Consider the following 12,128-nt stretch of genomic DNA (forward strand, 5'->3'; position numbering starts at 1 on the left):
TAAATTTTAAAACACCAAAATCTTATACGAAAAAGGCACTAGATAAATCTTTGAATTGTACGCATAAGTTGTCAAGGCGTCACCTTGGTGACAAGGTAGCCCTTAAGTCCCTATCATGCTTGTCAGGGCTTCAACTTAAAAAATAGAGGGAGGGGGGTGGAAGGGAAAAAGGGGGAGGAAGTAGCAGCAGCAGCAGCAGCGGCAGCCAAAGAAGAAAAAGATTGCAGCAGTGCCCACATTTAACCGTAGCTGCCACCATCACTGGGAGAGAGAGAAAATAATGTTATTTAGATGGAGAAACAGATGGGTTGATGAAACTATCAGTGAATTGACAAAAGTTTGAGCCTTCTTAATTGTCCTAAGGTTTGGTGAACATTGTCTTTGACACCAAATTTTCATGTGGTATGTGGCAAACATGGGTGAGTCTCTGTCACCCAACTTGATATTAAAGAGTTGTAGGTACTTCACCAAGTTTATTGGAAAGAAAAAAAAATGATGGGAACAGATGGAGTTGGAATATAAAGATAAAAAGAGAAGCAAGAGAATGAGAGAATGGAGGGTTGGAGAAGGAGAAGAAGAAGAAGAAGAAGAAGAAGAGAATAGTGGAATGTTGTATGTAGAGAAAAGATTCTCTACCACATATATATTACTTCACCAATAAGATGTAAGGAATTACATGCACTTCCCTAGGGAGGTAAAAGGTAAAAATAGAAAATACAATAAGAGACAAGAATATAATGGACTTATTTCTGAAGTACCCTTATTACATAAACTCTTACACTCCCCCTCAAGCTGGAGAATAAATATCATGCATTCCCAGCTTGCATGTAAGAGTACTAAACTGGTGACTGATGAGCCCTTTGGTGAAGATATTTTTCAACTGATCATGTGTCTTCACAAAGGGAGTGCAAATGAAACCAGAGTCTATATACTCCTTGATGAAGTGCCAGTCCACTTCAATGTGCTTTGTCTTGTTATGCTACACCGAATTGTGAGAAATACTTACAGCTGCCTTATTATCACAATAGAACCTAATGGGACCTTCAGTGTTAAAGCCCAACTCCTGAACTAATCGTCTCAACCATACAATTTCACAATCTCTATGAGCCATTGTCCTAAATTCTGCCTCTGCACTTGACCTAGCCACAAGAAGTTGTTTTTTGCTCCTCCATGTGAGCAAGATGCCACATAGAAATGTGCAATAGCCTGATTTAGATCGTCTGTCAGAGATGGATCCAGCCCAATCAACATTTGTGTAGCCTTCTATCCTCAAGTGGTTATTCCTGGTATACAATAGTCCTTTTCCTGGATAGTACTTTAGGTATTTGAGGATGCGGTATACAACATCCAAGTACCCACTCTTGGGAGCATGCATAATTCTCACTACTCCTACTGCATAAGTAATGTCTAGGTGAGTCAAGGACATATAGATAAGCTTCCTCACTTGTCTTCGATATTTCCTTGCATCAGCAAGAGAAGGACCACAATCTTCTCCTAGTCTATGATTGATTATGCTCAATGGGAGAATTTGTAGGTTTGCAACCCAACATTCCTGTTTCTTCCAACAGGTCCAGCACAAACTTCTGTTGACATATGTTTATCCCCTTCTTAAACCTTGACACTTAAATACCCAAGAGACACTTCAAGTATCCAAGGTCTTTGATTTCAAATTGTTTGGCCGTCTTCAGCTTAGTTATTTAAGCTTTGTCATCTCCAATCACTACAATGTCATCAACATAGACAATTAGTGCTGTAATAGTACCATTACCTTGTTAGGTAAATAAGGTGTGATATGTTTGACTTTGGTAATACCCATTCCTCAGAATAACTTGCATAAACCTTTAAAAGCAAGCGTTTGGAGACTATGAGGCCATACAAAGCCTTCTTGAGCAGACACACCTTCCCTTGTGCTGAAAGAAACTTGAAGTGCAGCGAAGGCTTTATATACATTTCCTCCTTTAAGTCACCATATAGGAAGGCATTCTTCAAATCCAACTGATATAAGGGCCGATCTCTATTTGCTGCCACAGATAAGAGAACTCTTATTGAGTTATGGTTGGCCACAGGAGCAAAGGTCTCCTTATAATCAATTTCATACACCTAACTGTACCCTTTGGCCACTAATCTTGTCGTGTACCTCTCAATAGCACCATCCAACTGGAATTCTCCCCCTAAGAAGATCAATTAGTTTCCAGGTATAGTTCTTCTTAAGTGCCATCATTTCCTCAAACATAGCTTTTGCTTCCACTTGGGGTCTAATATAGCCTCAGTAACATTTTTGGAGATGGAAACAAAAGAAAGAGCATCTGTAAAAGCAACATTTGTAGGAGAGAGAGAAGGGAACAAACTGGGCTATAGGAATAGTACAAGCTCTTTCGAACACCAATAGGGAGGTCCAACTCAGAAGGAGAGGAGATGTTACCCGATTGAGAAAGGTGAAGCTCAGGATGTGGATCCAAAGAGGACTCTTGGAAGGTCTTCTTTGTCTTCCTTTTGTACACATTATCAACATTCTCATTACAAGGACCACCAGTATCAATAACATCCACAATATCAACCTTATCCACATCTTTATGTCTCCCAGTGTCAAGAGAAAAAGGAGTACGAGGCAAGGGAGAAAGAAACGGAATGGCATCAACAAATTTTTCACTCTCACTTCTATTCTCCCCCTGAAGAGGATGCTTATGAGGAGCAAAGAAAGGCACATACTCAAGGAAGGTGATATCTTTGGAAAGAAAGCACCTACGAGAAGAGGGGTGGTAACACCTGTAACCTTTGGTAGTGGAAGAATACCCAAGGAAGAGGCACTTGAGAAACTTGGGGTCAAGTTTAGTGTGGGAAGATTTGTTACTATGCACAAAGCAGACACAAGGGAGAGAAAAAGCAGAAGACTGATAAGATAAGAGAGCAAAAGGATTTTAGGACCCAAGGATTTTGGTAGGCATGCGGTTGATGAGAAAAGCAATGATAAGAACTATAGAAATGCAACCCTAAAACGATGCAGAAGATAATGCAAAAACAACGAGACCACCGTCTTGCTTGTCGAGGCGCCTGCACCAGTACTTCCTGGATTAAATTGTGATGGAATACAAGACATCGTACACCAACAAAGAACAGGCTCAGACCAAAAAGTTTTAGGAACATGCACGCTAAAGAAAAGACTTCTACCGACTTCTAACACATGACGATTTTTCCTCTCTACTACATCATTCTGTTGGTGTGTATCAACATAAGCAAGCTGGTGGATAATACTATTATCAGTAAAAAAATCTTAAATACCACCATACATGTACTCCCCCTTTATCAGACCGAACAATTTTGATCTTGGTTTCATATTGGGTACAAACCATTTGATAAAAGTTTTTGAAGGCATCATAAACATCACTTTTTTGTTTCATAAGAACAGTCCAAGTACAACGAGCTAAATCATCAACAAATGAAACAAAGTAACAATGACCAAATAAGGAGGTAGTAGCACAAGGTCCCCAAAGATCGGTATGCACAATATGAAAGGGAACTGCAGATCTATTACCATGATAGGGACAAGAAGAACGATAATGTTTAGCAAAAGTACAATGGCTCACAATGAAATACATGAGAAGAAGGAAAATATGTAAATAAATGAGGTAACTGTTTCCTCATAACAACAAAAGAGGGATGTCCCAAGTGTTGATGCCAAAGCATCACAAAATCTGTAGAACTACAATTACTACGGCCACATGTATAGGACTGTGGTGTAGTAGAAAAAGATGATTGCGGCTCAAGGTAGTAGAGATCGCTCTCCTCGTATCATCTGCTAATAATCCTCTTCGTCACCAAATCTTAAAAGAGACAATAAGAGGGAAAAAAAGGTGATAAAATAATTTAAGGATTTTGTTGAAGTGTTTACAAACAACAGATTCAAGGTAAGGTTAGCATATGAAGAACAAAATTAAGTGAACTGGAAGAGATAATGGGAAAATTGCCTTTACTAGAAATAGAGGAGAGGGTACCATCAGTGACCTGAACCTTATCCTTACTGGAAAAAATGGAGTGAGAATCATAATAGTGGGACGTACTAGTTATGTGGTCAGTGGCACTAGAGTCAATGACCCACGATGGAGTTGTGGAAACAAGCATAGCAGAAGCTGAGGCATCTGGTACTGTATGCAAGGTAGATGGGCTATCAAGTTGAGACATAAGTCTGCGAAGAACAACAATATCATCCTTAGAGAGTGGGTTGGTATTTTCCCGTGGGTGCCCCCTAGAGTTAGTCTCTATAGACGCAGCATGGACTGTAGCTCCTCCTTTGCGGCCACCACATGTGTTAGTATTTCCACCACGTGTGCCAGGAGAGCGGTCATGAATTACCCAACACCTTTCTCGAGTGTGTCCAGGTTTCCCACAATGATCACATTGGAGTCTATCTCTGTCATCTCCACGGGATGGCCCTTGGCCTTTGCCGCCACCATGCTATTCTTTTTGGGTAGTGGAAGAAAGAGAAGAACGCTCAAGTGAAGGAGTAGAATCAATGGCACCTCTTTGGGCCTCCTCACTTTGTAGATAACTACACACCTCATCAAAGGATGGAAGGGGTGATCGGCCTAAGATTTGTATCCGGATTGGTTGATACTCTTGGTTTAAACCTCCAAGCAAAATAAGTACATGCTCATTTTCAAGTGTTCGGTAAACCTTTGCTTCATCTTCAGGGTTAGAAAGTTAAAGGTCCCTATAATGATCATACTCTTCCCAAATACCAATAACACTATTATAATACTCAGAAATGGTCCTATCTCCCTGCTTCAATGTATTGACTTTTTGGAGGAGCTGATAACCTTAGATGAGTCATCCACTCTTTCAAAAGTCTTGCATACACTATCCCAAATATCTTTGGCAGTCTCCTTTCTCATAATCTCCTCCCAATCTTAGGTATCATAGAGAAGATCAGCCAAGTCAAAACAATGGAGTTCTCAGCCTCTCATTTTAGATACAGTGGGCTATTAAGATTTGGTGCTTGAATGGTGCTAGTAATGTACCCTAGCTTTCCCCTACTCCGCAATGAAAGCTTCACAAAATGTTGCCCAATCCAAGTAGTTGGTATTGTCCAACTTCACAATGGCAATCTGGGTATTAGGGTTTTCAAAGGTCATCTTAGTAGGATGAACACTACTCACTGCACTGTCTTTAGATATGATGTAAGAACACTCTCACAAAGTGGGGATGACACCCAAACAACAACCAGGTGGTGATTGATTCCTTAGTCAATCCCAATTAATCGGCTTTTATTGCCGGCAGGAGCATTTTAGACAATGTCTTGCTTTGCCACGAAATCATCTGAGGTTTTGATAGAAAGTTGCACTCCCCGGCTGCCCTTCTTAAAATTGACATCCACAAAACGTTTGATTCCATCCGTTGGGACTTCATTGAACAAGTTCTCCTTTAAATGGCTTCCCCCCTCCTTTGTTCATTGGATCCACTCCTGCATCTCCTCTCCTTCCTTCTCTGTCCTTGTTAATGGCCGCCCTGCTGGATACTTCCCCTCTTCTGTGGGAACTAGGCAAGGTTGCCCCCTTTCTCCTTTCTATTCTCCCTTGCCCTTGGGGTTTTGTCCCGCTCCATCCAATCCTCCACCGATCAACACCTCATCTCCCCTATCCCCAAATGTAATTCCCTTTTACTCACTTACCTCGCCTTTGCCGATGATCTCATGATCTTCTCCAAAGTCGACCCTGCGTCAATCTCCTTCATTATGTCTTCCCTATGCCTCTTCAAGTCTCTTTCAAGTCACCATATTAACCTCCTCAAATCCAACTTGCTCCTCTCTAGGGTCATTGACTTATGTCGGGACAATCATCTTCATATCACTGGGTGCCCTCTTGCCCTGTTAAATATCTGAGTCTCCCCCTCATCCCTTCCAGGCTCACTGCCCACCATTGCTCCCCTATTCTGGGCCAGATGAGGAGAAGGCTCCAACTCTGGAAAACAAAGCTGCTCTCCTATGTCGGCCGCCTGGTTCTCATCAGATTTGTCCTTTACTCCTTCAATCAATGTCGCTCTATTGGTCTAGTGTCTTTGCCCTCCCCGCTACAGCATCCTAGGCTATTGAGTCCCTCCTCTCTTCCTTCCTCTGAAAAGGATTTGATTGCTCCACCTCCGCCCTATGAGCTAGGGCAAAGTCTGCCTTCCCAAGTCTGAGGGTGGCATTATAGTGCGAAGGCTCAAAGACAATAACTTTGCTAGCATTCTCAAGCTCATCTGGAAGATTGCCTCTAAATAGAACAACATCTGGATCTTCTGGATCTACTCCTCTCCTCTCAAACAAGACTCCATCTGGATTGCTTCTCCGACTCCTGATGTCTCTGCATCTGACGCAACATCCTTGCCAATTGATCCCAGGCCCTTAATGCCATTTCTTATTCCATAGGGACCGGTTCCAATACCATCCTTTGGCTGGGCCCTTGGCACCCTGCTGGCATCCTCCTTCTCACCTCTCCCCGGTTTCTTTACTCCTTAGGTTTACCTAGATCTGCTGTTGTTGCCTTGATCCTTTCTCAGGGAGAATGGACCCCCTTCCCTCCCTCCCTCCCATCCCCCTTGACCATCAAGGTAGGGAGGATAAAATCACCTGGCTCCTTCCCCAATCGGGAAGTTATCCTCTGCCTCTGCCTAGAACCATATTTGTACTCCGGGATCCCCTATCCCCTGGTGCAACATTGTCTGGTTTGAGGGCCATATCCCTTGCCACAACTTCCTAGCTTGGTGCTCCCTCTCCAACTGCCTCCTTACGTAGGCCTTCCTTATCCATCGTCACATCCTGGTCTCCACCCTTGTTGCCTCTGTTGGAACCGGGTTGAAAATACAGACCATCTCTTCTTCTCTTGCCCCTTCTCCTCTGTCTGGAAGAAGGTTCTCCACAGCTGTTGGCCGGCCCATAGATTTCCCCTCCCCTTGTGTAGAGAATGCATTTGGGTTGATATGACCTTCCATGGCTCCACCATTTGTGACACGGTAGGGAAATTGGTGCTTTGTGCTACCATCACCCATTTTTGGATGGAACGCAATCTTCGTAGATGGACTTCCAACTCTCGCTCTTTTGAGAAGATTTGGAAAACCATCTACTTTGATGTTAGCTCTTAACTTGGTAGCCTCCACCTTCGTAAGGCGCTTGACTCACCAAAGAATAGGCATATTGTAGCCTCTTGGGGTCTCCCCCTAGCTCTCCCCCCTTGATGTATCCTCTTAGTTGTTTGGTTGCCTTGGCCAGGGCTTTTCCCCTTGGTAGGCCCCTCTCGGCCTAGCCTTTCTTGTAGGCTTTGAGCCTTCTGCCTCTCCGTCCCCTCTTTTCCCCCCTTGTATGTTATGTCATCTTTTGGTAATAAAATTATTTATTCATCCAAAAAAAAAAAAAACCGGGGAGTATATACTCCACCCAAAAAATTCCTGGAGACAAAAATAGCAGGCAAAGAGTGACATATAAAAACCACATTCTCCAAGGTGTAGCATCATCTCAAGGCAACACATGATGCTCAAATAACATTCCTTACAAGTCCAAAGCAACAAGAGGCTCACATACACAATTTTAGAGCTAAAAAACCAGAAAAAATAGGGCTGGTAGGGGCCCCTAGGGCGATTCAAGGGAGCCTAGTTCCAGCTCCAAAGCTGGCCGGATGAGGGAGAGAGGAAAAAAACTCCAGGGCCGGCGGTAAGGCTGCCTATGGCTGGATGTGTTTGATGCAACCTCCAAGTACCTATTTCTTGAGAGAGAAACTTCCCTTGATGTCACACAATGGTCTTCTTTCATGCTTATCTCATGATTTCTTCAATCCTTTCACATGGTAGTTCATTTTTTGGAACCCCTTTGTAACCTAGGGTTCCAAAGAGAATAAAAGAAAGTGAGAAACTTGTAGCACGACTCTCAAACCAACACCGTGAGCTCTGGTACCAAGTTAGAATATAAATATAGAAAGAGAAGCAAGGGAATGAGAGAATGAAGTGTTGGAGAAGAAGAAGAAAAGGAAGAGGAAGAGGAAAATGAAGAAGAGAATAGTGGAACGTTGTGTGTGGAAAAAAGATTCTCTACCACATATATATTACTTCACTAATCTGATGTAAGGAATTACGCACACCTCCCTATGGAGGTAGGTAAAAGGGAAAAATAGAAAATTCAATAAGAGACTAGAATATAATAGACTTGTTCCTAAAGTGCCCTTATTACATAAACTCTAACAGATGGATCAGATTACCCAGTCTTCGGAAGACATTGTTGCTGGAAATTACTGTTGCTTCTGAAAGTCAGAGGGCTGTCGTCTCCATCAAAATGAAGCTAGTCTGGGTCCCTGTGCTGATTAAATTAGATCTCAAAAGGTGTTGATTTTTATAAGTGTATCTCCTTTTCATTACTCTTGAGTTCTTTATACCTTTTACGTCATTAACCCTCACAGCCTCCTATTATACATTAATACATTGTGCAATATGGCTATGCTTAGTTGCACCATGACCGCTATGACTTTGTGTGTGTATTTGGTTTACCAATTTAAGAACCAGGAAGACCCCTAGGTACAACTTTACAAGCCAAGGTCACCAACACTTAGCGCTTCAAGAAACCAAAATGCGATAAGAAAGAACACGATGATCCACAAATACTAGACCCAGAAATGATTCAACTATAACATACACCATGGTAACACAGCCAGCAGTATCTCTTCTACACCCACCCTAAACAGCACCCACCAAAAAGAAAAAATAAAGAAAAATATGACAGGAAGAAAGTAGTAACCTCTGCAAGGCTGTCCATATATACAATGCAGAGGGTAAAATAAAAAAAGCATGTGCAAACAGCACCAAAAAGTTGCAAACTATGGACCGAAAGTACAACATCCATAATCTTTCGAGAGGATGAACAAGCAACAATATAGCTCTCAGAAGGCCATTTCCTTCAAACAATCTCCATTCTAGTTCCCTTGTGAGATGCATCATATGAATGCAGCACTTCCTTTCTCTATAAATTCATTGAATGCTATGGCATTCACTCTAACATGACGTCCTTTACTTCCAACTCCCAAAAAATCTCAAAGCGTGCATATGATCTCTTGGACGCACTCTCTGGGTAGTAGTGAGACTCTCATTAATAACACAAGTCCATTCATCAGCTTAAGTTGAACCCAGATTATACCTCTTTGGCCTTTGGTGAATACTAATCCCCAAGCTGTTACTTGAGACTTCCTGTTTTCACTTGTGAAAAATTTATGTGTTTAAACCTCAAGTATTGCTTAAATACCTTTATCATAACTGTAACAGTAGGAGCAAGGCTTAAAGTGAAGATGTTGGAGATTGGATTAGTAGCAGGATAGCTTGAAAATAAAAATATTAGAAACATAATTAAAGCCATTTGTATATCCTGGAACTTTCTTTTCCCGATTCATCTTCCTTAAAGAACAGCTTATTCATTTATGTTTAGGCCCAATTATAATTTTCCTATAGAGAGTCATAGGCCATTCGTGGAGCTGATTGAAAGACTATTTTGGCCTTCCAGATACAAATCCGTAATATTTTCTGTTTTAGTTGTTTTCATTGTTGGAAGAAAGATTGATTTATTTTGATTTTCTTTAGTGGTCTTCATTGTTGCATTTTCCAACCTTACCTTCAATGGTGGTGTATATCTAGATGACAATGTATCGGCTCAGAAGCAACATACTATATCTCCTTATGATCAGGCCTTGGACGCGCTGTCATCTTTGATTACTAAAAAGACCCGTGCGGACAAGAGCAACAAGGGTGACCGATTTGATTTCCTGTTTGATTATCTGAAGGTGATTTTCTTGCCGCTGAACTGATAAATTTGTTTTATATTTTAGCTTAACAGTTAGTGACCTTCAAATATTTGCTTGTAGATGCTGGAGTTGGATGGGCCAATTTCCCAGATGAAGGTTATCCATGTTGCTGGAACCAAAGGAAAGGTGCTGATCGTACTTCTTATGTTTTTGATATAGCCAGTAGAACAAAGGGCTCAAATCAGTATCTCACATAGTTGCTTGCCTTGCCGCCTAAGGTGTCGCCTAAGCGGTCAAGTCGTGTTGTACAAAGAGCGGGGTGGGGGTTTGTTTAAAACACTAAATTTATGTCCTATTAGTTTTAATATTACAAAGGGACTTGTGTAGAAATAATGAGTTATTTCCTTTTTACTCAAATATTTGAAGATCTTCTTTTCTTGATGGAAGTGTATGGTGGCAGTGGCAGTGGCTACTGCTTCAACCTTTCCGACGGTAGTGGCAGCTGCTATCCTTTTTCTTTTTATTTTTCTATTCTCTGGTTTTTCTCCCCATTCCCCGTCTTTTCCTTCCTGTTTCCCTTATTTCCTCATTTTTCCCTTTCTTTTTCCCCTTATTTTCTGTCTGAGCGCCTTGAACAATAGGCAATTGGTTGCCTAGGCATTCAAGAACTACCTTGTCACCTAGGTGACGCCTTGAAATATGAAAACTATGCTCACTTAAGTATCAATAGCTTCTCTGAAGTAAGTTCCTTGTTAGCATCTGCTTTTTGGATGTATGACAATGCATTGACATTTTTCTCAATGCTTCAAAAGGGATCTACATGCACTTTTACAGAGTCTATACTGCGGAACTGTGGGTTTCACACAGGGCTTTTCACATCACCTCACCTCATTGATGTCCGAGAAAGATTTCGGTTAGATGGGTGAGTTTTCAAAATTTGTTTGTCAGTATCTTAACTGCTGGGTTATTGCTGTTAAGTGACAAATTTTTGAGCTTGTCTTGTTTGTATATGATTCTTCCATTTAGAATGGTGAAACTGTAGTACAAAAGCATAGAAAATATTTATATGCTTTTTTTTTTTTTTCTGAAAACTAAACTAAGCTTTAGGATTTTGATTAACAAACTTGTTTTTAAAAAGTGACAAGGGATTGCATTGTATAAGCCTGAACAAAAGCAACCTGTACAGGTGGTGTATCATTGCCATCAGTCCACATCTGGATACTGGACAGAAAATTCCATTCACTGTTAAAATTCAAAAATCCGCATCCCCTACACAAAAAATGATCCAAAAATACACCTCATCCATTAATAAACCCATGCCAGTTATCTCAAACCCCAAAAGTATTAACATCTCAGTTGAACCTAGTAGATTTCTAGTGTTTGGTCTCAAATAAATTTTCAAGTGGTTTGTTGATCAGGACTGGAACTGATGTTGAAGCTCAGACTTAAAAGCGGTGTCCAGTTGTGGTAATCAATACAGTTAAATCATCTCATCCTTGGTAAAATTTTTAGCTTTGCTGTTTTACCATTGGTGATGCTTTTCAGTTCAACTGGATTAAGTCTCAGGTTCGATTTCAATCTATCCTATTCAAATTCAAGATAAAAGTCCAAAATTTTCCCCAATTTCATACAATTTTGAATCTATAGAACTTCGAAATCCTCGTTTCAATAACAAATCTTGATATCTTCGAATTTTATTGAGATTTAAGACCTACGTTCTAACAAGTAACAAGTTAGGAGGAAGTGAATGCCTCTTAAGATGTTGAGCTTATCCTGAGAGAAAATTAGAACATATTAAATCAATGTTTACATCATCCTATGAATTTGCAAGACTGCCTGTTGGGTAAGGGTAACCGTCATAATGTGAGTGACACTCCAAGACTTAAAGTGCCTGTTTCTGTAGAAGTGTATGTAAGCTGACTGATGCAGTTCTAGGAAAAAACCCTGCCGACACCTACTGCATAGGTGTTACTGTTGTTTTTTTTTTGAGGGGGGGGGGGTAGAGAGGCCCCAAGGAGAGTTGAACTCATGACCTCTTTATTGTGAGGAGCTGGTCTTTGCCAACTGAGCTATCCCCCTTTGGGGTATATGTTACTGTTGTTTATTGTTGCTTGAAATTGATGACTCAATTTACTAATGTTAATGATCTTAGTATTGGGGGATCCTACTGTAGGTTGGGTTGATAGTTGCCTACCTGAGACCTAGCCCTACATTGCTGACACATGAGGCAACTTTACTGCACTTATTAAGTCAGAACTGTGGCATCCAGTCAGCTTTACTGGATATTTTGCTTTTTAAATATTTGTAAACACATAAGTATTATATTAGACAGATAATTATACATATGGATGGGGCAAGGTCTTTTGGGGGGGGGGGGGG

The 12,128-nt window shown here is 41.0% G+C and overlaps 1 protein-coding gene across 6 annotated transcripts in view; it reads left to right on the plus strand.

The window, feature by feature from the left end:
• The window catches only part of LOC122067403 (folylpolyglutamate synthase-like), a 74,288-nt gene that overhangs the window by 16,357 nt on the left and 45,803 nt on the right, over positions 1 to 12,128 (plus strand). For 4 of the 6 annotated variants that reach the window (XM_042631239.1, XM_042631238.1, XM_042631240.1 and 1 more), the window contains 3 exons: positions 9,643 to 9,788; positions 9,870 to 9,935; positions 10,562 to 10,671. In XM_042631239.1, coding sequence (XP_042487173.1) covers positions 9,643 to 9,788; positions 9,870 to 9,935; positions 10,562 to 10,671 — 322 coding nt within the window. The remainder of the gene's footprint in view (positions 1 to 9,642; positions 9,789 to 9,869; positions 9,936 to 10,561; positions 10,672 to 12,128) is intronic. The other 2 variants (XM_042631242.1, XM_042631244.1) reach the window with 1 other exon arrangement.

Source organism: Macadamia integrifolia, unplaced genomic scaffold (genome assembly GCF_013358625.1).
Source record: "Macadamia integrifolia cultivar HAES 741 unplaced genomic scaffold, SCU_Mint_v3 scaffold289, whole genome shotgun sequence".
In the NCBI taxonomy this organism is placed as follows: Eukaryota; Viridiplantae; Streptophyta; class Magnoliopsida; order Proteales; family Proteaceae; genus Macadamia; species Macadamia integrifolia.